The sequence below is a fragment of the Marmota marmota genome, unplaced genomic scaffold, assembly GCF_001458135.2.
Source record: "Marmota marmota marmota unplaced genomic scaffold, marMar, whole genome shotgun sequence".
Lineage (NCBI taxonomy): Eukaryota > Metazoa > Chordata > Mammalia > Rodentia > Sciuridae > Marmota > Marmota marmota.
The window spans coordinates 4,570,167-4,596,196 of NW_026000169.1; the positions used below are offsets into that span (position 1 = coordinate 4,570,167).

General features: G+C 36.2%; 1 protein-coding gene across 1 annotated transcript in view; it reads right to left on the reverse strand.

The window, feature by feature from the left end:
* The window catches only part of Slc15a5 (solute carrier family 15 member 5), an 85,387-nt gene that overhangs the window by 54,792 nt on the left and 4,565 nt on the right, over window positions 1-26,030 (reverse strand). Inside the window, exons 2-3 of the mRNA XM_015498297.2 lie at window positions 24,796-25,018; window positions 11,213-11,382 (exon numbers count right to left, since the gene is read on the reverse strand). Coding sequence (XP_015353783.1) covers window positions 11,213-11,382; window positions 24,796-25,018 — 393 coding nt within the window. The remainder of the gene's footprint in view (window positions 1-11,212; window positions 11,383-24,795; window positions 25,019-26,030) is intronic.

The following is a 26,030-nucleotide window of genomic DNA, read 5'->3' on the forward strand; positions in this document are numbered from 1 at the left end:
GGAGGGGGGATGGTGGAGGATGGGAAAGGCAGCGGAGCACAACAGACACTAGTATGGCAATATGTAAATCAATTGATGTGTAACTGATGTGATTCTGCAATCTGTGTATGGGGTGAAGGTGGGAGTTCATAACCCACTTGAATCAAAGTGAGGAATATGATATGTCAAGAAATTTGTAATGTTTTGAACAACCAACAATAAAAAATTTAAAAAAAAAGAAGGATGAAGGGCAAAATGACTGAAAAGGTTTCAGCACCCAAGGGGTTTCATTCAAAGGAACAAGCTCCTGACAAGGATTCTGGCATCCTGATGACCAGCCCAGGGTGGTGCCTGACAGCTGATGTAAAAAATGAAAAAGGTAAGATCAATGGGAACATATTAAATAGGGAAAAAAGGTGACAAAAGAAAACACCAAAGTAAAGGATTTCAGAGTCTCTCAGAAGTCTCACACTTTAACTCATTAATGAATAAGATAACCTGAACTTTCTTTTACATCCTCAACACAAAGAACCAGTACTGTTTTTTTAAAATATAAATCATTATATAAATAATCTTCACTTTACTTGGCAGGTAGAGGGTGGTTCTTATTTTGACACAGAGATGAAGGGAAATGTATTCTTTGCTTTGACTTTATCCTTGAATATCAGACACGAGGTTAAACTTTGAACTCTTTAACAACTTTATGAATGTTGATAGTGTTACTGAAAGTTCAGATAGGATAAGTTGGCTTTTGACTTTTCCAGTAGTTTCCCCTGGGTTTATATTGCTGTTGCTTTAGTACAGAAGCATTTTATTGCCTCAGATGTTAGCAGTTACTGCTAGTGATTCGAAACTTAATTGTTGCTTCTTTTATGATCTTTCAGATTCTGCTTTTTTTTTTTTTTAATCCATTCGGACTTCCTAATACAATGATAGATAAGATACCCCCATACGGTTAGCAGTTCAGCTGTGTCATTGTGATTGTTACAATTTTTCACAGCACTCCCTTTGACCAGATAAATCATTCCACGAACTACAGAGACACCAAACTATGGTTCCAAGAAAAATAGTATAATAAATGTGAAAACATTTGGATTTCCCCAAAGAAGTCTGATATAGGAGTTCCAAATATAGCTTGATTGTCATTTTGACTGCGTTCAGATTTCCTATAATAAAATTCTTGATAAAATATATTCTAACAAGATCCCTAAATACCATAGAGTCTTGGGCTTTGTATTCAAATAAATAATATTGGTTAATGTTTCTTTTTATAGTTAGGAAGTTGGTTATGTTGATTTGATCTGATCTTTTCTTTAAGAGTTGTAATAGACTCATTATGTCAGTCTTTGATTAATTGAGGAAGCTGGGGGCCTGGTAATTGAATATGGAGCCTTTCACCTCTAAGTCACTGAATCTAATCCAGTCCAAATTGGTAGTGACCAAGAATGATTGCAGTTGTGGCTCTTCAGTGGCCTTTGTGAGGTGTGTCTAGGTTATATGGAAGTATGTCAGAATAATTGCTGGCAGGAGATAGGCTTATATCTATGGTTGTCTTTACTTCTTCTTAATCATGACTGCCAGACATAGATGAAGGCCCAGGGACTGATATATTCAAGGGGATAGAGGTATCTGTGAATGACTGAGATTTGTGTCTCTTAGAAAAGAAGTAATGGGCAGCTTTTTATTTTTGCAGAAAGAACTGCTTTGAGACTTTCCTAGCTATTACAATTAGTTTACTTAAGGTTTAAGAAAGATGAGAACTGAGAACATGTTGATGAACAGTGGAGAGACTAAATCTGAACAGACCTGGAATAGGAGGCTTAACTTCATGACATTTCCTTATAATCTTGTCTCTGTTGCTCATCAACCCGTTCTCTGCTCCACTCTTGCAAAACAGTGCCATAGACAGTAGGGTTATTATTAGAATTGATCCAGATTACTTTATATTTTCAAATAGGCTTTATTATTAAATGACACTTATTTGCAATAAGGATTATTTCTAAAGATATTTTCCCCAATTCATCCTCCATACACAATTTTTTAAAATCCAGGAACTTGGTCCAGTGCAGTGGCATATGCCTGTAATCCCAGCGACTCTGGAGGCTGAGGCAGGAGGATGGCAAGTTCGAGGCCTGCCTCAGCAACTTAGCAAAAGCCTGTTTCAAAACAAAAAAATCAAAGGGCTGGGGTTGTGGCTCAGTGATAAAGCACTACTGCGTTAAATCTCCAGTACCCCTGCCCCCAGCCACTGCCCACCCCCCCCAGCCAATTCAGTGATTTGTATTGACTATAATGTTTTAACCACACATTTTCTTGTTTTGTGTTTTAAAAAATCACTATTTTTGCAAGTTAAATTTGGATCTATCCAGGCATGGTGGCACACACCTGTAATCCCAGCAGCTCAGGAGGATCATGAGTTCAAAGCCAGCCTCAGCAATGGCGAGGTGCTAGGCAACTCAGTGAGACCCTGTCTCTAAATAAGATACAAAATAGGGCTGGAGATGGAGCTCAGTGGTTGAGTGCCCTTGAGTTCAATCCCTGATACCATCTCCCCATCCAATTTGGATCTAATCCTAATACATGCTGAATCAATATAATTTATTAAAAATAATTAAATATTACAAATGTTATTTCTAAAGGCAGATAGATTAGTGCTTCTTAAGCTGTGTTAAAAATAAGATATTGGACTGGGAATATAGCTCATGGGTAGAGTGCTTGCCTAGCATGTGCACAGCCCTGGGTTCAATCCCCAGTACTGCAAAACAAACAAATAAACAAACAAATAAATAATAAGTTTTTTAAAAGTTCTCAAGCTGTAATCAATATGTTTATGAAATACAATGAGAATGAAATACCCTATATTTTATTTTGAGATTTGGCAGACATAAAATGTAACTTTCCATAAGTATTTCTATGTATTTTCTTTCAAAGTTTGTTATTTACGAGTTACAAACAGTTTATAGATCAGCCCTGATCCATTGACTAGGTTTTGAGTAGCACTGGTATTAACTGACTATCCACTTTTAAAAAACTTATTTAAACAAAATGTATCTGATGTAGTGTCATGAAGGAACAAAAATAAAATGGTCAAGAAAGAGGAAATTATTAAGTATGAATGAGATTTGAAACTCCAGTTGGCACAACTACTACACATGATAGATGCCAAGGAAATGTGAGTGTGATAGCTCAATTGTTCAACAGAGTTATTGAGCATCTACTATGAGCCAGGGACTATTCTAGGCCCTGGGAATATAGCAGTGAACAAAATGTGTAAACTGCTGGTCTCCTCTGTGGTGGGAGAGATAGGAAGATATTAGGCTAGTTCTATGATGAAAATAAAATGGGCTGATAGGAGAGACCTCCTGTGGGGTAAGAATAGAGGAAACCTCTAGGGAAATGACACTTGAACTGAGGACTGAATGACTAAAAGCAGTCAAAAGGTCTGGAGGGACATGTGTCAGGCACATCATGAAGGAGAAAGTATCTGGAAGAGGTTCTGGAACAGTGAAAGTGAATGGGGTAGTAGCTGAGATAGAAAAAGACTGGGGAAAAGATGAGTCTAAGAGGGGGTGAGGTGTTAGACCATACAGGCCAAAAGGAGCTTGAAGTTCACCCTCAGTTTATGGGAAACCATTAGAAGGTGCAATCAGAATAGAGATATCTTTTTTGTGTGTGAAAACATCAGAAATTTATTAGTTGCTCAAAACATTACAATGATCTTGACATATCATATCTCATACATTTGATTCAAATGAGGTATGAATTCTTATTTTTCCCACATGTACAGATTGCAGGATCACATTGGTTATACAGCCACGTTTATACATACGGCCATACTAGTGTCTGTTGTATTCTGCTGCCCTTCCTATCCCCTTCCTATCCCCCCTCCCCTCCCATCACCTCTCTCTACCCCATCTACCATAACTCATTTCTCTTTCTCTCTTTTCCCCCCTTTCCCCTCACATCCTCTTATATGTAATTTTGTATAACAATGAGGGTCTCCTTCCATCTTCCAAGCAACTCCCCTTCTCTTTCCATTCCCTCCCACCTCTCGTCCCTGTTTAATGTTAATCTTCTTCTCATGCTCTTCCTCCCTACTCTGTTTTGAGTTGCCCCCCTTATATCAAAGAAGACATTCAGCATTTGTTTTTTAGGGATTGGCTAACTTCACTTAGCATAATCTTCTCTAATGCCATCCATTTCCCTGCAAATGCCATGATTTTGTTATTTTTTAGTAATATTCCATTTTGTATACATGCCACATTTTTTTTATCCATTCATCTATTGAAGGGCATCTAGGTTGGTTCCACAACCTAGCTAGCTATTGTGAATTGTGCTGCTATGAACATTGATGTAGCTGTATCCTTGTAGTATGCTCTTTTTAGGTCTTTTGGGAATAGTCTGAGAAGGGGAATAGCTGGGTCGAATGGTGGTTCCATTCTCAGCTTTCCAAGGAATCTCCATACTGATTTCCAAATTGGCCACACCAATTTGCAGTCCCACCAGCAATGTACAAGTGTACCCTTTTCCCCACATCCTCTCCAGCACTTGTTGTTGTTTGACTTCATAATGGCTGCCAATCTTACTGGAGTGAGATGGTATCTTAGGGTGGTTTTGATTTGCATTTCTCTGACTGCTAGAGATGGTGAGCATTTTTTCATGTATTTATTGATTGATTGTATATCCTTTTCTGAGAAGTGTCTGTTCAGATCCTTGGCCCATTTGTTGATTGGGTTATTTGTTTTCTTATTGTTTAATTTTTTGAGTTCTTTGTATACTCTGGAGATTAGGGCACCAGAATAGAGATATCTTAACGTGTACTTTTTAACAGTTACTCTGGAACTCTGGTAGCTGTGTGGATGTTGGATTTTAGGGGACAAGAGAAGAAACCTGGAGATAGGCAAGGGATGGAAGTGACATGGACGAGTGCAGTGGTGGCAATGAAGAGAAATGGACAGAAGGGGAGGCACTGGTGAACCATCGGTGGAATTTTCTGATGTGGGAAGTGGTTGGAGAAATGAGACTATTTGAGGCCGACTCCTTTTTTCTCCTTAAACAACTGGGTGTTCAGCTTATATTAAGGAGTAAACCAAAATGGTGCCAGCTTGCAGTAGGGTAAGTTAGGAGTTTGGTTTTGGTTCAGTTTTTGAAATTATTAGATAACCAAGTCAAAATGTCAAATCAAATGTGGAACATATGTTTGTCAAGGTGACGAGAGAGGTCAATACGAAACAGAGCATATGGTGTACAGATGACACCAAATGCCATCTGACTCGGGTGTGTAAAAGAGACAAGATTTCTGAAACGAATACTAGGTATCCATATCAGTTAGCAATTTATCAAAGGAGGAAGATGAGTCAAGAGACTGAGAAGAGATAGACAATGTGCCAGATGGGTCATATCAGGGAAAGGGATCGGTGAAGTGATAAATCTAAATTGATCAGCTAGACTGAGAGGGAACCAATAAGCCAGCCAGAGAGTGCAAGAAAGGGAACGAGACAGTCATCTGTCTGCCAAGTGGAGTGACAGCTGTCATGTGTAACTGTAGTTACCATTTAATGTCAGGATGGATATTCTGTTGAAATCACCTACATCTAAGCATTGCACCACCTCCTTGGATTAATCCATTAGACTTAAGAGAAAATCATGCCTTTATACAAATAATTTGGGGTGTCATATAGACTCAGCCTTAAAAAAAATCCACTGTCATTATAATTCTCAAATTACTTTTGTGCATCAGGAGCAGAAGTGGGAAGTCGGAAAAAAAAAACTGGAATGAAAAATTCAACTGAGACTTCAAACCCTGGTTTAAATATGCACGACAAACACACCAGGCATGCACATTTTAAAATAAAACAGATGAGCTATTTTAAATGTTTTATTTCAAAACTTAAAGATTGTAGCTATTACTATTTAAAAAAAAACTTTTAGAAAGCCATTTTTCTATTCTTTGTACCTTTAAGTCCTTGGCTCTGATGTTCTGCTCCTCTGACCTTGATCTAATCATGAATATCTATGCTACTTAATTATAATAAAAAAGCCTACATTGCACTCTAGATGGTAGATGCACATTTTTTCTCCTTTGGTCACCTGCCAGTTCTCAAAATTATAGCAGTGGGAAGAAATGCAAATGAAGGCCGTGCTTGACAGCTAAACATAATGGAATGCATGGTCCACATTTGAAAAGTTACCTTAAAATAAAAGGTAGCATATAAAAAATCATTTCTTTAAGGTCACCTATGGCTTTGAATTACAGCTTTGAGGAATTTCCAATTTAGTCATCAGAAAAGAAGATGCCAAAATAAGGATCAGATACTTTGCCAGAGGGAGGATAGAGTTTTACTTCATCATAGTTGGGTGATCTAATAATTTGGAAATAGTAAACAAAACAAAACAAAGAAAACAAAAATAGTCATCCCAAATATTCATCGGGTAGAGAGACTTGTGGAACAAGAACCATGGATGAACGATTTCTATGCTAATTATTCCCGCAGCTAATAATTTTTTTTTCTTGTTAAGATTCAAAGGATGTTTACCTTATCATATGATAAAAATGTAATATATAGACTATAACAGACCGGCAATAAACAGAATTGGTTATATAGATATGTACTGTTTGAACAAGAATTAGATTTATTTATTCAGATGAATATATTTTCAAATAAGATATTGGGAAGCAAATGGATGGATGTAAATAGTGCTTTTGAAAATTATAACCTAAAAGCAATGTATATGTATAAATGTGTGTTTGTGTGTATGCATCTATATTCACAAAAAACCTAAACTACTTGATAATTAGACACTCTGGAGAATGTGTAAATGATTTTTTAGCCAAAGAAAAAAATGTTTTACAGTTTTCTGTATTTTTGCTGTCTGTGGCACGCAGAGACAACTTTTTGCATATTGACCCGGACTGTAGATTAGTGAGAGGACATGTATGGCTAGGTGATGGCCTGCAGCACAGAGCTCTGAGAATTGGGCAGGGGCTTCTGTGGATGATATTTTCCAGTGCTTCACTGCCTCAATAGGTGGTGTAATAGAATGAGTTCAAGCCCAGGAAAAATAAGGCTTGAGTTCTAATTCCACTATTTTCTATGAGTAAGTCATTTAATTGAATTATGTCTCAGATTCTGCACTCAGTTTAAGAAACACAAACACTGATTGAGCTATTTCTGTATTCCAACTATTTATGAGACACAGGATTTCTAATTCCTAAAGAGGCAGTTTCAGCATTATATGGTAAATGAAATGGCAATATAGGCTCAGGGTGCTATAGGAGCTGAGGCCTATCACCCTGTTTCTCACCAGTTTGTTATACTCTATGGAGTCTCTCTGAAAGAAGACACAGTGCTGCCCTTCCCACCTGCCTCACAGGTGTGTGGCAGAAACAATGTGACACTGGTGAATGGCACTCATGAAAGCTCCGAAGCGCTGCATTGCTCTTGGTGGTAGTTGTGCAGGTAAGTAGTAGAGATGATGGTAACAGTGAAAGAGAAATAAGTCATAAATTAAGAGGAGAGTTAAAATGAATGGAAAGACTGACCAAGGGACAATGGAAATTCCAGAAAGGCAAGTGCAAGTGTGGAATCAAGAAGGCATCTCAAATCACCAGGAAACACACAGACTTAATAAATGAGATTGCATAACTTGATAGTGATTTGGAGAAAGAGAGGCAATTGGGTTTATTCTTAAAACCTATTCTTTAAAAAACTTTTTTTGTATTTGTTCTAATTAGTTATACATGATAGTAGAATGCCTTTTGACACATTATACATAAATGGAGTATAACTTCTCATTCTTTTGATTGTACATAATGTAGAGTTACAGGGGTCCTGTAATCATATATGCACACAGGGTAATTATATTCAATTCATTCTACTATCAGTCTTAACACCCTACCCCTTCCCTCCTTTCCCTCCCCTCTGTGTAATTCAGAGTACCTCTATTCTTCCCTAGCAGCCTCTGCCCTTATTGTGAATTAGCATTCTCTTAGCATGATATTCTCCAATTCCATCCATTTACCTGCAAATGCCAAATTTCATTCTTCTTTATGGCTGAGTGATATTCCATTGTGTATATATACCACAATTTCTTTATCCATTCATCTATTGAAGGGCATCTAGGTTGGTTCCACAGTTTAGCTATTGTTAATTGAGCTGCTATAAACATTGATGTGGCTACATCATTGTAGTATGCTGATTTTAAGCCCTTTGGGTATAAACCAAGGCGTGGGATAACTGTGTCAAATGGTGGTTCCATTCCAGGTTTTCTGAGAAATCTCTATACTGCTTTCCAGATTGGCTGCACCAATTTGTAGTCTTGCCCGTGATGTATGAGTTACCTTTATCCCCACATTCTTGCCAACATTTATTGTTGCTTGTATTCTTGATAATTGACATTCTGACTGGAGTGAGATGGAATCTTGGAGTAGTTTTTATTTGCATTTCTCTAATTGCTAGAGATGTTGTACATTTTTTCATATGTTTGTTGATCGATTTTGTATCTTCTGTTAAATGTCTGTTCAGTTCCTTAGCCCATTTATAGATTGGGTTATTTAATTTTTTGGTGTTAAGTTTTTTTGAGTTCTTTATTTATCCCAGAAATTAATGATCTATCTGAGGTGCATGTGGCAAAGATTTCTCTCCCATCCTGTAGGCTATTATGTAATTTCTATTGGGTCAGAGGTGTAAAGATAGAAAAAAAATAAACCCCCATATGGTCTGAATTTAAAAAATGAACAAAGTACTTGAATAGACATTTCATCAAAGAAGATATAGATGGCTAATAAGTACATGCAAAGATGTTCAACACCACTAACCATTAGGGAAAATCAAATCAAAAGCACAATGAGATACACCACACACTGTCAGGATGGCCACCATTAAATGAACATGAAATACCAAGTGTCAGTGAAGATGCAGAGAAATTGTGGAGAATTGTTAATGGGAATGTAAAATGGTGCAGCCATTTTGGAAAATGGTGTGATGATTCCTTAAAAAACTAAAAGCAGAATTACCACATGATCTAGGAATTCTATCCACTTGTGAGTATATAGCCCCCAAAATTCAAAGCAGGATCTTGAAGTATTTGTACACTGATGTTCCTGACAGCATTATTTACATTACCCAAGAGGTGAAAGCAATCCAGGCGTCCACTGACATTGATGAATGCATAAAGAAAATTGAGGTATATACATATATGGAATATTATATAGCCTTAAAAAGAAGGAAATCCAATCACATGCTACAAAATAGATGAAAGTTGAAGATATAAGGCTAGGCAAAATAATTCAGTCATAAAGGGACAAATACTATAAAATTATAGGAAATATTTAAAGTAGTTAAAAATCATAGAAACAAAAAATAGAAAGGATGTTATCAAGGGCTGGGAGGAGGATGGGAAATCCTATCTAGTGGATACAGAAATTCAGTGTTGTAAGATGAAAATTTCTAAGGAATTGTTACATTGTATTGTTTAGGGATCTAATATTCAGTGCAGATCTCATATTTTTTCCTGGACGGACTAGTGGATTTAGGCAAAAGCTGTCAATAGGTGCTCATACTGCAAAAGCAAAGACATTATTATGTCTCTGGATTGAAGTAGGTAATGACATCACTAGAGTATTTCATCACCACCACCACCACCAACAACAACAAAACTAGAATCTGATCAAGTATCTGGTTCTATTAGAAAATTTACAAGAAATACAGAGAGGAAAATTTTGTTTAATGACACCTGTGGATGTGATCATCAAAATCCACTCTACAGTAAAGGTTCTACAGAATGGTCAGGTTTCTTAAAAAAAAAAATAACTTAAGACACAGGGATGCATGAGTAGCACATATAGCTCAAGGGACATATTTGACATTTGGAATGTATGAGCCTTATTTGGATTTTATTTGGACAAACCTTGAAACAAACAAAAAAACCCCAAATACTTATATTGTTTATCATTTCATAGATATTTAATATATTTAATAAAAATATTAAAACAAGCAGAGAGATTTTAGCAATGATGAGATAGATAGATAGTTGACGGTGTTAAATTCTTTCTGCATTCCTTTGTTCATTTCAGCCCTTTTCTTGACAGCCAAGGAATGGAAGTAACCTAAGTGCCCATCAATTAATGAATAGATAAAGAAAATATGAAACACAGATATCATGGAATACCATGCAGCAAAAGAAAAGAATGAAACCCTGTCACCCGTGACAACACAGATGGAACTGGAGATTATTTCCAGTGAAGTAAGCCAGGCACAAAAAGACAAATACCCCACAAGCTCAGTTGTATGCAGATCTAAAAAAAAAAAAAAAAAAAAAAGTCAACCTCATAGAAGTTGAGAGTCGATGGTACCAGAGTCTGGGGAGAGCTGAGGGAAAAGGAGGGATGGGGAAGGTTGATCAATGGGAATAATTTACACTTAGGACTAAAAAGTTCTGTTGCTCTATTGCAGAGTAGGGTGACTATAGATAGCAGCAATTGCTGACCATTTCTAAAAACTAGAAGAAATGACTTTAATGTTTTTGCCATAAAGAAGTGATGAATGTTTGAGGAGACAAGTACATTTAACATAAATTCAAACATTACTCAATATAGGCCTATATCAAACATCACATGGTACCCACAAATATGTACAATTTTTATCGTTTGATGTATCAGTTAAAAATTAAAAAAAGAAATTTCCTCTGTCCACAAATACTTATATGGGTATGGGTGTTCAAATAATAAGGACTTTGTGATTGTTTTTAAAATGTATTTTACTTTTATGTATATATACATTCCTATAATATATAATATATATTATATATAATATGTAATATATATTATTGTACTTTAATTATATATGAGGTATATAATTAAAGTACACTAATAAAATTCTATAACACTTGGTTTTGCTTCAAATTACAGGGTTGGATAGAACAAGGGTGAGTGGAGATGAGGAGATCATTGCTGAAGCTGAGAGCAAGGTGGGTGGGGTTCATACATTATTCTTTTCTACTTTTATTTATATTTGAAATATTCCAATAAACTGAAGCTGTTTCAACAAGGAAAAAAAGAAAAGAAGAGAGAAATTATAGATGTTCTTGCAGATTCTATGGCTATCAATTGTAATAATTAGCAGAATCTTCAAATTCAATAAGTTGAAACAAGTTACAGGAAATTAAAGATTAAGGAGCTATAGTGAAAAAAACAACAACAACAAAAGTTCAATGCAGACTGTGATTTACTTACATTTTTCTGGTTGATAAATGAGGTTACAGTACATCATATGAAGAGTTATCAGAGCCATGAGTGTAGACATAATAGGAATAAGTAAAACAAGGGTCCAGGCCCCTGAGTGCTGGATGTAAGATATTCCCAGGAAGACAACAGTTGCATTTAGGTTCATGAGCCAATAAAACCTGGGAGACACAGAGAGGCACAAATAAAACAGCATTGAGTTACTTCAGATAACAGTTGCTGATTTTAATGCTTTTATTAAAATGTAAGTATTAACTGGTGGCATGTTAGCATGAACCAGATTTTGCAAATATTGTTTATTAGATTTTTAAGAAGTGTATACATATCAATCTGTCTTATCTGTTTCATTATCCTTGCTTTATTTCTCTTTAGAATAGATATAATAAGAGTATACACCCTTGTATCTAAATTGGAGCTCAAAAAACTTTTTCTGTAAAGTGCTTTAAAGAGAGAAAATACTTGAATTAACTGTGGAACTGAAGAAGCTTAAAGGATGCCCAGTCACTGGAATACCCCTCAGGAGCCCGGAAAATGTCTAAAGCTTAGAGATGAACGTTCCTGTATCTTCTGGTTTTCACAGCACAAGGAGACAGAGCAGTGGTGAGGGGCGGCCTTGGTGGTCATGAACTTAACGTGAGCATAGTGTGAGAATAGTGCATGCGACCTTGCATTCTGTGCTGTGTCTGGGGCTGTGTGAGCCCAGCTGTGAAACACCAGGGAGGTGGATTCAACCAAGACTGTTTCCTCCACTACACAGGAGAGTATCACACAGTGAGAGGAGGGGAACCGAGGGATGGAAGATGAGGAATCCGATGGCTGATTGATTGAAGACCAGCCCAACCTTATACATTCTCATTCACCTGGTGTTTGGGAATGGAGACAGCCCCGCTGCTGCACCCAGCTGCCATCACCACGCGGGTGCATTAGAGCGCCTCCACTGGGCGAGGGTGGAAGAGCAGCTCCTCACTTGTCCACCAACACCACCTTGGTGGGAAATCAGCGGCCCCCTGGCTTTTGCAGGTGTGTGTGTAGAATACTAGAATCCCCCTCATCTTTGCTTAAAGTATAAGGGACAGTGAAGGACGGACAGTTTATTTCAGAGTATTTTGCCAGAGCAGGGCAAGTATTGCAAAAAAAAAAAAAAAAAAGTTTCTCCTATATCAGGGACCCTTTCCTAGTTCTTTGACTAAGGGGAGCAGGCTTTTCTGGGAGTTCCCTCTCGCTCTGGCTCTTGTCTCTCTCAGCTGGTTGGTTGCTCCTGGTCCAGCCTTCTCCATTGCCCCAGCTTAAGAGAAAAAAAATCCCATGAGACTCACTGCCATCTTTGTTCAAGTTCCAAGGTTCCTAGGCAGCATCTGTCCTCTTTCTACCTTTCAGAATCTTCCTATATTTGTTTTCTGTGTTACATGTAATATTTTTTTTCCTTTTCCCTGTGAGAAGGAGTACCAAGAAAAAAATGGAGCCATAATGGAATCTTCCACTTTGTTGAACTGTACAATCTGTCTTCCTATTATTGATGTGTAAAAGTTTTTCATATATTCTGGATGCAAATATTTCATTATATATGTTCTACAAATATTTTCTTATAATCACAAATTGCCTTTTCATTTTCTGAATGACAACTTTGGATAAGCAAAACTTTTAATTGAAAATAATCCAATTTGATTTTTTTGGGGGGTCTTTGGTTCATACTTTTTGTGTCCTATGTAAACAATACAATTTACACCTGGGTCATAAATATTTTCCATTACAACTTTTAAAATTAGTTTTTCGGTTTTAGAACTTATATCAACTCAATGATCCACTTTGAATTTTTTCGGTAGGTGATATGTGTTATTTGTTTCCTATATGGAATTTCAGTTATTCTGTAACAATTTATTGAAGAGATGGTCTTTACTTCATTGGTTTATTTGACATCGTCATTAAAAATCAATTGATAATATAAATGTAGGTCTATTTTCTGACTCAATTCTATTCTACTAATCTATTTTTGTGCCAATACTATACTATTTTGATTACTGTTGTTTTTTTCTCTCTCTTTTTTTGTTTTAAGAGTTTTATTGAGATATAAAATTGAACTGCTTTATTTAAAAATATTAATATATTTATATATATGTATATACAATTATTGCTTTATTTAAAAATATTTATATATGTATATACAATTATATATATATAAATGTATATACATATATAAATATTTTTAAATAAAGCATGTATATAAATATATGTATATGTATATACATATATAAGTATTATATGTATATACATATATAAATATTTTTAAATAAAGCAGTTCAATTTTATATATGCATATATAAATAAAGCTCTTAAAACAAAAAAAGTGAGAGAAAAACAATAGTAATCAAAATAGTATAGTATTGGCACAAAAATAGATTAGTTTTATACTATATATAACTATACTATATATAATTGTATATCCAGATATGTATATTTTATATGAAGGTATAATTTGATAAGTATTGACATTATGTACCCATGAAATCATTACCACATTCAATATAAGGAACATATCTATCACTCCAAAAAATTCCTCAAGACACTTTTGAATGCAATTCATTTCATATTACACATATAGAGCACAATTTTTCAAGTCACTGATTGTACACAAAGTATTTTCACACCATTCATATCTTCATAAATGTACTCAGGGTAATGATGTCTAGCTCATTCAACCATCATTCCTACCTCCTGACCCCCTCCCTTCCCTTCCTTCCTCTTTGCCCTATCTGAAGTTCCTTTATTCCTCCTGAGCTTCTCTCCTATTGCCATTATGAATCACATATATCCTCATATCAAAGAAAACATTCGGCCTTTGGGTTTGGGGGGTTATTTTATGTTAGCATTATATTCTCCAACTTCATCCATTTACCTGCAAATGCTATGATTCGATTCTCTTTTAATGCTGAGTAATGTTCCATTGTGTATATCTACCAAAGATTCCCTATCCATCCATCTACTGAAAGGCATCTAGGTTGGTTCCATAATTTAGCCATTGTGAATTGTGCTGCTATAAACATCCATATGACTGTGTCTCTGTAATATGCTGTTTTTAAGTTCTTTGGGTATAAACTGAGGAGTGGGATAGCTGGGTCAAATTATGTTTCCATTCCAAATTTTCCAAGGAATCTCTATACTGCTTTCCAGATTGGCTGCACCAATTTGCAGTCCCACCAGCAATGTATGAGTGTGCCTTTTCCCCCACATCCTCGTCAACACTTACTGTTGTTTGTATTCTTGACAACTGCCATTCTGACTGGCGTGAGATGAAATCTTAGAGTGGTTTTGATTTGCATTTCTTTAATTGCTAGAGATGTTGAACATTTTTTCATGTTTGTTGATTGGTTGTATAACTTCTTCTGAGAAGTGTCTGTTCAGTTCCTGGGCCCATTTATTGGTTAAGTTTACTTATTTTTTTAGTGTTAAGGTTTTTAACTGCTTTATGTACCCCAGAGATTCGTGCTCTATCTGATGTGCTTGTGGTAAAGATTTGCTCCCATTCTGTAGGCTCTCTATTCACCTCACTGATTGTTTCTTTTGCTGATAAGAAGCTTTTTAGTTCAAATCCATTCCATTTGGTACAGAATAGAGGACACAGAATCTAATCCACATAACTTCAGTTATTTTATATTAGAAAAAGATGCCAAAAATGTACATTGGAGAAAAGATAGCCTCTTCAACAAATGCTGCTGGTAAAACTGGAAATACACATGTAACAAAATGAAATTAAACCTCTATCTTTCACCATGCATAAAACTCAACTCAAAGTGGATCAAGGACCTAAGAATTAAACCAGAGATCTTGCACCTAATGGAAGAAAAAGTAGGCCCAAATCTCCATTATGTCAGATTAGGCCTCAACTTTCTTACTAAAACTCCTGTAGTGAAAGAATTAAAATCAATACACTTTTTAATTTGCTTCTACCTCTTCTTACCACCGTGTCCCCATCTCCACTGATATTTTTTCTGTCATCACCAATGAGATTGCAATTTAGAGACATTTTGTGGTGGAGGGAGTATGGTGGAGAGGTAAATTGAATGCTACCTTTCCGTATTTACTATTTGGCTTCTTTTACTTAGCATGTTTATTTTGAGAATCACAAAGGTGATTCTCTTAGTTTATTGTATTTATGAATAGGCCATTCTTTTTTATTGACAAGTTGTATTCTGTTGTGTAAATATAGTGCTTTCTATTAATTCATATGTTGATAGATATCTTTTCTAGCTCATGGCTATTTTTTTTTTTTTTTTGGTACCAAGGATTGAACTCAGGGGAACTCAATCACTGAGCTACATCCCCAGCCCTATTTTTGTATTTTATTTAGAGACAGGGTCTCACTGAGTTGCTTAGCACCTTGCTTTTGCTAAGGCTGGCTTTGAACTTGAGATCCTCCTGCCTCAGCTTCCTGAGCTCCTGGGATTACAGGCATGTGCCACTGATCCTGGTTAGCTCATGGATAGTAAGAGTAATGCTATCATGAACTTTCATGGACAATTCTTAGTATAGACATAGACATTCATTTTGGGGGGATTAGATACCTCAAAGTGGAATAGCTGGCATTATGTAGATACATATTTAACATTTTAGCAAGTTTTGTTTGTTTCTTTTTTTTTTTTTTTTTTACATACCAGGAATTGAACCCAGAGGTGCTTAGCACTCACTGAGCCACATCCTCAGCCCTTTTTTGTATTTTTTATTTAGCATCAGGATCTAAGTTATTTAGGGCCTTGCTAAATTGTGAGGCTGGCTTTGAACTACCATCTTCCTGTCTCAGCCTCCTGAGCAGCTGGGATTGCAGGCATGCACCACCATACCTGGCTCATTTTAGGAAGTTTCAAAGTGGTTTCAAGTAGTTGTAATGGACATGTATGTGAGAGTTCTTATCCTTCTATGCTGGGTATGGCAAATTTACATTCGTGTCTTGTGGTTGTACTGTGCATTTCCCTAGTGACATTGAACATCGTTTCAAGTGCTGATTGGTTATCGGTGTATCTTCTTTGATGATGTTTTCTGTTCAAACATTTTGCCCATCAAAAAATTGTGTGGTTTACTTTTTTGTTATTCAGTTTTAAGAGTTCTTTAAACATATAAGGATATAAGTCCTTTATCAAATATGTGACTTGCAAATGTTTTCTTCCAGTCTGTGAATTGTCTTTTCATTTTATAAACAGTGCCTTCTGAAGAGCAAAGGTTCTTAATTTTGATGAAATGTAATTATTTAGGTTGTTTTTTTCATGGATCATGCTTTGGGTTGTTTCTAAGAAATGTTTGCCTAACCCAATATCACAAAAGTTTTTTCCCCTCTTTTTTAGAAAAGACATCTGAGACTTGGAGAACTAAAGTGACTTTTGGAAATTCATGCTATGGTATGCAAAAGCCATCTGTCCTGGTGTAGCCTCTTAAGGAGGGGGTAATTGGGCTGGATGTCCTTTTTGCACATCTTTCCTGGTCTTTGCAGTTACAGTTTTATGACACTATAATTTCCTTATTAATACAGGCTTTAACATTTGAAATTACCTTTCATTCATCCTTCTCATCACATTTTATATACCATTAGTTATAAATATTGTCCTTCCTCTTTGAAATGGTGGTCAGAAGACATGGGTTTGAGCCACAATGCTGATAATCACATGAATGGTGACCTAATGCCCTCTGAGATTCAGGGTACTTTTTTAAAATGAGGATCACACTGTCTAAACAAGGTTTGTGTAAAGAATTGAGTGAAGAACACAGACTGAAGCTGTGTAGTGCTAAGCAAGTGTTGTTGATATTAATTTTTCTTCAATCCTGATTTGGAATAAAAAAAGCAGTGAAGTTGGAGTGAGCGAGCAAGGGATAGAATGTTAGAAGAGAAGATCACACAGGTAATTGTGGTCTCCATCGTTTAGGACCTGGTGGCCATGGAAAGGAGTTTGGATTTTTTCTCAGTGCATTGATAAGCCATTGGAAGGGAACTGAGCAGTGGGCCTGTAAAATCTGATTTTAAGTGGGGAAAAAAAAGATCATTGTGCCAGTTCTATGAATTGTAGAAGAGGCATGGTAGCCTGCATGATGAGGAGGAAACTGAACCAAAGTGACAGCAGAGGAAAGGGTTGAAAGTGGACAGATACATGGTCTATGTTTGGAAAGGAGACATGTCAAATTGGACTAGTTTCCTCATTGTTCCAGAAACATACCCACTTATTTTTGTCTCTATGACTTTTCATGTTTCTTGGCTTTCCATGTCTCTATATCAAGTCTCTTGTCTTTCATTCAACACTCTCTTGAATTCTACTTGTTTTCATCTCTGAACTTCTAAAGCAAATGTTCATTCTCCAATTATTTCACTTTTGTAAGTTTTGATCCTCATCTGTAGTTTATCAAGATGGCTGATGACAACACTTTATTCTTTGTCTCCATGGGACCTAGCACAGAACTAGGTCCACAATAAATGGCTATTAAATAACTAATTGATTACTGATGTGCCATCTGTTATAAAAATGACTAAACCAAACACACAACATTAAAAATTCCTCTGAATAATTGACATAGGAACATAACAGAATATTGAATACAGTCATGCTGAGATAACTGGTTTATGGTAGTGTACTAATGGAAATTTATTTATCCCAATATAGGTGAGGTACAAAGTTAGAATTTTCTAGGACAACTGGATGGAGTCCTGAGGCTCAGCCTTAGGGTATCCTTTCAAGCTGTTGCAAGCTGTGCAGCTGAATTCTGCTGCAGAGACCGAGATGCTGGAGCTGAGAGCATTGTTATAGTTCTTTTGGTCTTTAGGAACCCCTCCCCACCTTTTAAAGCTCAGCACTGTTGAGAAAATCCAAGATGACACTATGTGACTTTTCTATACACCATGCAGTGATATAAACAGAATTGCTTTAAAGAAGGTCAAAGAAAAATTACAATTATTCTAAAACTTAAGACTTGGGAAAGGTAGTTAGAAACCAAAGAATTATGGTGCTGCATATCTATGTATAAGGAGTGATTTCACATAAAGTATTAAATGTATTTTAACAAATGCCATCCAACCTATTTGATTGCATAATTTTCTGAAAGAATTACCTAGTATGGGCATGTTTTATATATGTCTTTGTTGATCCATGGACAGGACAAGCCCCAGATAATTAAGGGTGAAATTATATATGTGTCATCAGTAAAGAAAAAGAAAAGAAATAAAAGAAATAAAAATCTACCGTCTTCTAACTCACCATTAAGATGCCTTTCATCTCATAGCTCACTAGCAAATTGAATATATAAAGCACCTCTCACACAGAAAGTCAGAGAGCAAAGCACTAAAGCAAAACAAATACCGGTGATTAAGGAAAATTGAAAGCATCAGTAAAAATATGTTTCTTTACTCTACTTTTAAATACAGACTGGAAACTGCAAATAACTGGTAGTATATAAGTAGCAATTTTTTCTTGTCTTCATGATTCTATGTTGTTGAATACAAATAAGAAAAAAAAATCGTTGTAGAAAGCTCAGCCATCCTTTTGAGATAACTTATTTTAAATATTCACTTAATTTATTTAGTGATAATTTTACAGTCACATGAATATTTTTGTCATTTCCTGGACTGACCAACTTTGACATGCTTTGGATTGATTTTAAGTGATTTTAGGAGAAGTGATTTAAGGTGGTCTTTTCTAATCTGAGAAAATATCCAGGAGTAGGGAAAACTTCCTGCAAATTTTTGGTCTTCATGGTATTACTGGACAATTTAAAGACTTCAGATCGAGTATTTTAGTTCTACGTTGAACAACACTGAGATAATTCTCTGGGCATTTGTGACTATTCAGTGGGATAAAACTGAACTGTTTAGAAGAGTCAGTGACACACTTGCGCACTGATTTCATGGTGGTTGCTTCTTTTAGCAAAATCCTGAGCCCACTGTACTTCAAAGAATATTCTGGCAGCCATGTATTTGGAGAAACAAGGAGCAAATAGAATTTTGTTTTTTACTTCTTTGTTTTTACCTGTGAATTATTTTTAGCAGAGCTTTGAAAGAAAAATCAGTTTAATAAAAGATGACTATTGATCTTGATGAATAGGCAGCAAGATAAAAACAGAAGTCATATTTTAAATTGAGAAATGTTGGGCACTGCTTCCTTCTCTTTCTCATACTCTTCCTACCTCTCTCACTCTTTGGACCTGCTTTTATACCTTTCCTCCCTCTTCTTTTGCCAACACCCCAATTTTGGTGTATCATTTTCTTACTTCCTGCATTTAAGACCTTTTAACCACCACATGTTTACTGATTGATGGACAATAATAAATCCTGACTTACATACCTACCAAGATTAAAAGGACCCACAAGGGCTAAGAAAAAGTAGGCTGCAACAAGAGCAATAAGAAATGCAAAGACTTTGTCTTTTTATTCTCAATATTCTTTAGTTTCCAAAATTATTTACATTTATAGAGGAGTTCTGAGTGTATTTCCTGAAAGCTTATGGTTTGGCGTAGGCAGAGAAGGAAGTTCCAGTTGAGAGGGTAGCATTTGTTAAAGGTAGCTAACACAAGTGCAAAAAAAAAAAAATTTTAGAAGGTGTAGTGATTTTTTTTCAAAGCTATTTAGAGGTTACTCAGGAGTTTGCAAGTCACAGGATATTTTAGTATTAATAAAAATCATTCTATGCACCACTTTCATCTTGTTGGCTAACACGTACCTTATAAATTTCTACTTTACTATTGAAGAATATACATAGGTTTATGTTTTGTTTCTCTTTCTTCTCCAAGATTATGCAGAATTTCTCCATCAGGTAGATTTCTAAATGCTATGAATCATCAGCACTTTTCAAAGTAGTCTGGCATGTAGTTGTGCTCAATGTTTAGTTCCATTTCTTTTCAAAGTTATGTCAAGAACCAGTTTGCAAATCCCTTTTCCTTATGGCTATGGAATTGGTTTCAAAATCTGTTCCATCTTCTTAATCACCTGAAGAACTTGCTTTACTTGAAATGTTTGTTTATTTTCACATTCATATGTTGAACGCTTACCCCACAAGGTAATGGTATTTAGAGGTGCGGCTTGGTCATAGAATGGAACTCACTTGAATGGGGTCAGTTCCTTTAAGAAGGAGGCTCAAGGGCTGGGATTGTGGCTCAGTGGTAGAGAGCTTGCCTAGCATGTGTGAGGCACTGGCTTTGATTCTCAGTATCGCATACAAATAAATTAATAAAAAAAAGTCCATCAACAAGGAGGCCCAAGTTAACAGTTAAAAATGAGTATGTTGAATTCAACATAAGTGGTATTAATCTTCATAAATGTTTAAAAGGAACATCTGGTTAATTTGCAAAGTGAAAATATTAAAACATCAACTTTTAAATACTACTGACTTTTTAAATTCTATAAGACAATATATTTGGGTCTATTAAATGTGCTTTTATATGTAAAAACAAAACAAAAAGACCCAAGAGAGCTCTTTTGCTCCTTCTACCAGGTGAAGACACAAGAAGCTGTGAATTTGCAACCCATGCTGGCTTAAGGATCTCATCCTGGTCTCTAGAACTTTAAGAAATGAATTTGTATTGTTTATAAGCCATCAAGTCTATGAAAATTTGTTACAGTTGCCAGAACACACTAAGATAGTACATATTAAAAACATATTTCCTCAACTATCCTAGGAAATTCTGATCTAGGAGGGTTAGGTTGGGTCTCCTGGCAACTTAAAAACCAAAAACCATCCTGCTCCCCGGGTTTTCACCTCAAAACAACACCATCATGACCTCTGGTGGCTGGGCCCAGGCACCGTATATATGTGTGTATGTGTATGTGTGTGTGTGTGTGTGTGTGTGTGTGTGGGTGGGTGGGTGTATAATTTTTAAAGAAAATAATTCCATTTATAATAGTGTAAAAATAATAAAATATTTTTAAAAATTTTTTACAAAAGAAGGGCAAGATTTATACACTGAAAAGTGTGAAATACTGAAGAAGGAAATTATAGTATATCTGAATGGATGTAAAGATATCACACATACATGGATCAAAAGACTTTTTAACATTTTTTAAGAATCCTCGGGTAGCTCTAATGTACACCTAAGGCTGAGAATCACTGTTCTTAGATAATGCTCAGGCAACTATTGAAATGAATTCTGGAAAAATGCTGTGGGATAATACATTTTTACTTCCGTCATTTCCTTAAAATAAAAGATATTGCATTTGAGTATGAAAATATTAAAATTAGATGATTTCTGTATGGGACAGATATCATATAGGGCCTTTTTGAGTATCAGATATTAATGATTTCTGACATGAATAAATTCCTTAGTCTTCTTCAAGAACTTCACCAATATTTTATTTGGGCTTTTAATCATATATACTTTGCTCTGGTACACCTTTAGCAACAGACTATATGTACAGATAGGAAGCAAATTATCAGATGAAGTAAATAATGTGAAGCGAGTGGAGGTTAATTGTGATAGAATTTAAATTGTGGCCATGAACAGACTTAATTATCCACACCATTGTTTTGCTTCCAGAAAAGAATCTGCACGGGTATATTTACCTAGATTATTGCCAGTGTGGTGGCTCATAATTGTACACTTAAGACTTTGGAAAATGCTGAAAGAGCCAGGTTCTGATCTGGATAAGAGCACGAGGATGTTGGCAGGTTATTATGCTTCTTGATTTCAGGGAGTTCAGCTTTATTCTTTCAATGAGGTACACAGTTGAGGAAGATCCAGTACCAGATGGTGATGTTGGCTAGGAGTGGCTTTCTCACCTACATTTGGCAGCCTTACTCGGAAGTGGTGCTTTCAGTGCCTGAGACTTCCAGTCTAGGCTGCTTAACATGATCACGGGGAAGCGTTGGGTGGTATGGATGCAATGACACATCTCATTAAAGGTCTTGCAGCTATGAACATCTGACATCTGTGCTGAAAATAGGACTGAATGCAGCTTTCAGTGGTTATAGATTCAAGTGGCGTGTTGTCTTTTAAAGGCACTACTGAAATTCATCACATTTTCCAGGCTGGTAATTTCTAGGGGCATTTTGGACTTGGAGACATGGATAATGATCTAATGGACTGCCCATTTTAAATATGGTCTTCTGTTAAATAGGTTCTCTCTTTCCCAGCGTTAAGATAATGATTTTAGCTGATGACTTATTTATCACTTAATAATTATAATTATCATAATTTAATACCTAAGATCTGTTATGATACTGTATGTGGAGGCAATACAACGGCCCTCCAAGGCGATTCGTTTTTGTGGTTGAGGAACCTGGGGCTCTAAGAGATTAAGGAACTTGCTGGAGGCCATACAACTCCTAAGTAGTAGAGCTAGTATTCTGCCAGCTCCCCAGCAAGGACTCTGTTCATCTTGCCACCAACTCCTACAGTTTGTCCTGGAACAGCCTTACCATGCATTTCTGTAAAGTGCAGAAAGTGGATGTCTATAAACGTTGGTTGTCTTTTAGTTTAGTATTAAAACCAAGAAGAAGAAGAAGAAAAGCTAAAGCAACTGGATTCAACCTTCAAGGAGCTTCCTGTCCAGGCTTTTAACTCATTAAAGAATAACATTCTCATTCTTTATATACATTTATAGAGGCTTTAATTTTAAGTTTTTAAAACACTACATGATTGCTTTTTATCAGAGACACTAATGAAATTACAAAATAATAAGAAGCAAATCTGGATGTGTTCATCTTAAATTTGGCCTGGCTCCTCACAGAGGCAGAAATTCAATTTCACTCCCTTCCCTGTCCTCCTTCTCAAAGCCCTAAAGCATAATCCCATTGGGAGTCCCCTCTATTTCCCAAAGGAAATATTTCATTCATATAATGTCTCCTTTGTAATCAACACTGAGAAATGTCACTTTGATTAAACACAACTCTGAATGACTAAGACCACAGTACAATAAATTCTCCAGAGCTATCTTTCAGAACAACTGATTGCTCTCCGGTCTTAATCCTCCAGAGTCTTATTTAATCAAAATGATGTTGCTAATTAAGGATTAAAACCTCCGAATAGAATAAAAAAGAAGGATTTTTCTTTCTCCTTTGGGCAGGTCAAGGAGGCAGAATTTGCCATAAGGAAGTAAAGAGTCCCTTCCACCTTCAGTAAACGGCATTTTCTCTGACATTAGGACTTAATCCAAAATAGGCCTGAGTGCTTTGTAATATTAATATATTGGGGGTGGGGGAGGGAGAGAAAGAGAAGGGGAACTGCTTGGATGACTACATATACCAAGACAATATTTACTTTAAATGTTTCTCATTTGATGCTTTTAAAATGAAAATTTTAAGCATTTTTGTTTGATGCTATCTGTGCATTGCTATTAACCATTGCAAACACTGATGGAAAGACAAAATATTTTAGAAAAATGCTGGCAATTCATTTCACAAAAACAGAGGGAATAAAAGACTTAACATATCTGTGTTAGTCAGCTTTCAGTCTCTGGGCAGTGCATGGTGACAGGGAACATGTGAGGAGCAAAGCTGCTCACATCTTGATGTCCAGGCAGCAAAGAGAGTGAGTGGAAAGGGCTGAGGTCCCATTGTCCCCTTAATGGGCGCACCTGCAGTGACCTGCTTCCCCTGCAAGGTGCCACCTCCTAAAGGTTCCCCTGCCTTCCATCATGGTCTAGGGACTAAGACTTCAATACATTGGCTTTCCAGGTCCAAACTGTAGCAGCATCTCCCATCTATTTGACATCTGCTAATGATTAACAAAAAACAAAAATATTCTATGCTAAATTCTGAACTCGTCTTCTTTAAGTTCCAAATTTCAATTTTTTTTCTTGAGTTTCTATTTAATTATAGAAAGTGGTTCCTTTAAAAACACATAAAATAATGAACTATGTATGAATGCAATGGAAAAGACAAAGATTCACAGAAAAGTATTTTGGTTTTTCATGAAATACAAACACTTAAGTTTTGGGGTGAATTGGGTTAGAAACAGGTGCTGGTTGATGTTAACGAATTATAAAATACTTCCATATTTTGTCATCTCCTCTGTGCATTGGCCTGTGAATTTATAATCCCTGCCAAATTAGTCTATTACAATGTAGATATAACTAATAATATAACAGCTACCATTTTTTTGATCACTTGCTATGTGCCAAGTTTTCTGTAGGCGATGTGCATAATATTGCCTTTAATAAAACCTGAGAAATATTATTATCTCCCTTCAGAAATGAGTAAACTGAATTAGAGAACAAATGATTTGTTCAAGGTCAGTAAGTATGTACCAAGTGCAGTTGAGACTTCCAACAGGCCTGTTGTGGCTCCAAAGCTGTATTCTATTCAACACATCAAGCCACTTTACATCTTTTTACTTGGAGGATAAATTTATCAACGTGTCATGGGAGTGGGCTGATTAGCTGGGCTGGTCTGACCCATATGTTCCCATGATTATTGACTGAAGCATTGTCACAGACATCATTCATCACGTACCCAGTTCAACCAGGGACAAATACCAGTGAATTTATAGTATTCTGCCAGCTCCCCAGCAAGGACTCTGGTTGCTGCGAACATGAGACCAGGATTGAACAATGAGAAAACCTAAAAGGGAGAGGATTGTCATAATTTTTTTTTTTCTTAACCAGTGCTACCTACCAGTTAAAAAGAGATGTTCGTTTCTTTGATTTGTGCTCCTGAAGACCATAAGCAGCCTGTGGACAGACAATGGCTCTTATTCCTCCTGTGCCAAGGGAGATGGCTAGCAGTGCTACGTGAAACAGCCTGTTCTGCTCCTTGGTAGGTATGTGGTTAATCACGTGGTAAGAGCCTATGTAGGAATCTTCTGAGGGGAAAGCAACCCCAGATAACAAGGCAGTGCCTGTATGGAGAGAAAAAAAAAAAAAAACATGGAATCACCAATCACAGCACAAATAAGGTTTTTCCTCTGAAAGTGGCATCATTATATAATTGTCTTATTAAGATATTTATGTTAATCATTGCAATTTCAGAGATAGCCTGATTTTCGTAAGTGTAAAATTTTCCTCTATTGTGTGTATTAACCAGAGTTCTCGTGTTTTTGTTTCCTGTCCCTACCCCAAACTTGAACTATCTTTACCTCTCAGATTGTGTAAGCAAATTGTGTCGATTTTAACAAAACTAAAGCAATTTAGAAAAACATCATGTCAAAAATTAGGATGTCTGTATCAACCCCCACTCCACCCACCATGTAAGAGAAAATCACTGTTAACATGCTATTTGTTCTTAATAGAGTGATAGGAAACATGGTGATCTCAGATAGCTCAGAAACTTGTTAGAAACGTTTGAGAAGAATATTATAATAGAGGAAAGCACAATCTGTTGTTTCCATTTCTATATCTCTTTCTTCCTTCAGTGCTCTTCTTACTTTTTTTCACACAGCTACATGGAACCCCTGAAACACAGAGGTGAGAAACCTGAAGAGATAGGAGTGGGACTTAGATGATGTGGTACCTGCTGGAGAGGGGGAAGACATAAAGTGGCTAAGGAGGGTTTGAGCATCCTCCTCACTTCCATGCATAGGTGACATACTAGATGGTTTTTCTTGTTTAATGAACAGGCATTTGTTTAACCCTTTATATTTTGCAAAGAATTTTAATATACTATATTGTTTCCTCTTGGAAAAACTTCGTGATGTCAGAGAATAGATTTTCTTATTCCAATTTAAAAAAATAGGCTCAGTGAGGTTCAGTGACTTGCTCAGTATTATAGAACAGCCCAGATGTAATTTTCCTCTTCTAGTGCTTCCTATCAGCAAGTGGTCAAATTATCAGGTTTTCTGAAATGGCATCCTCTCCCCCCCACCAGATTGTAAATGTAATAATTCTTATTTCAGAAAATTTGAGAAATACAGG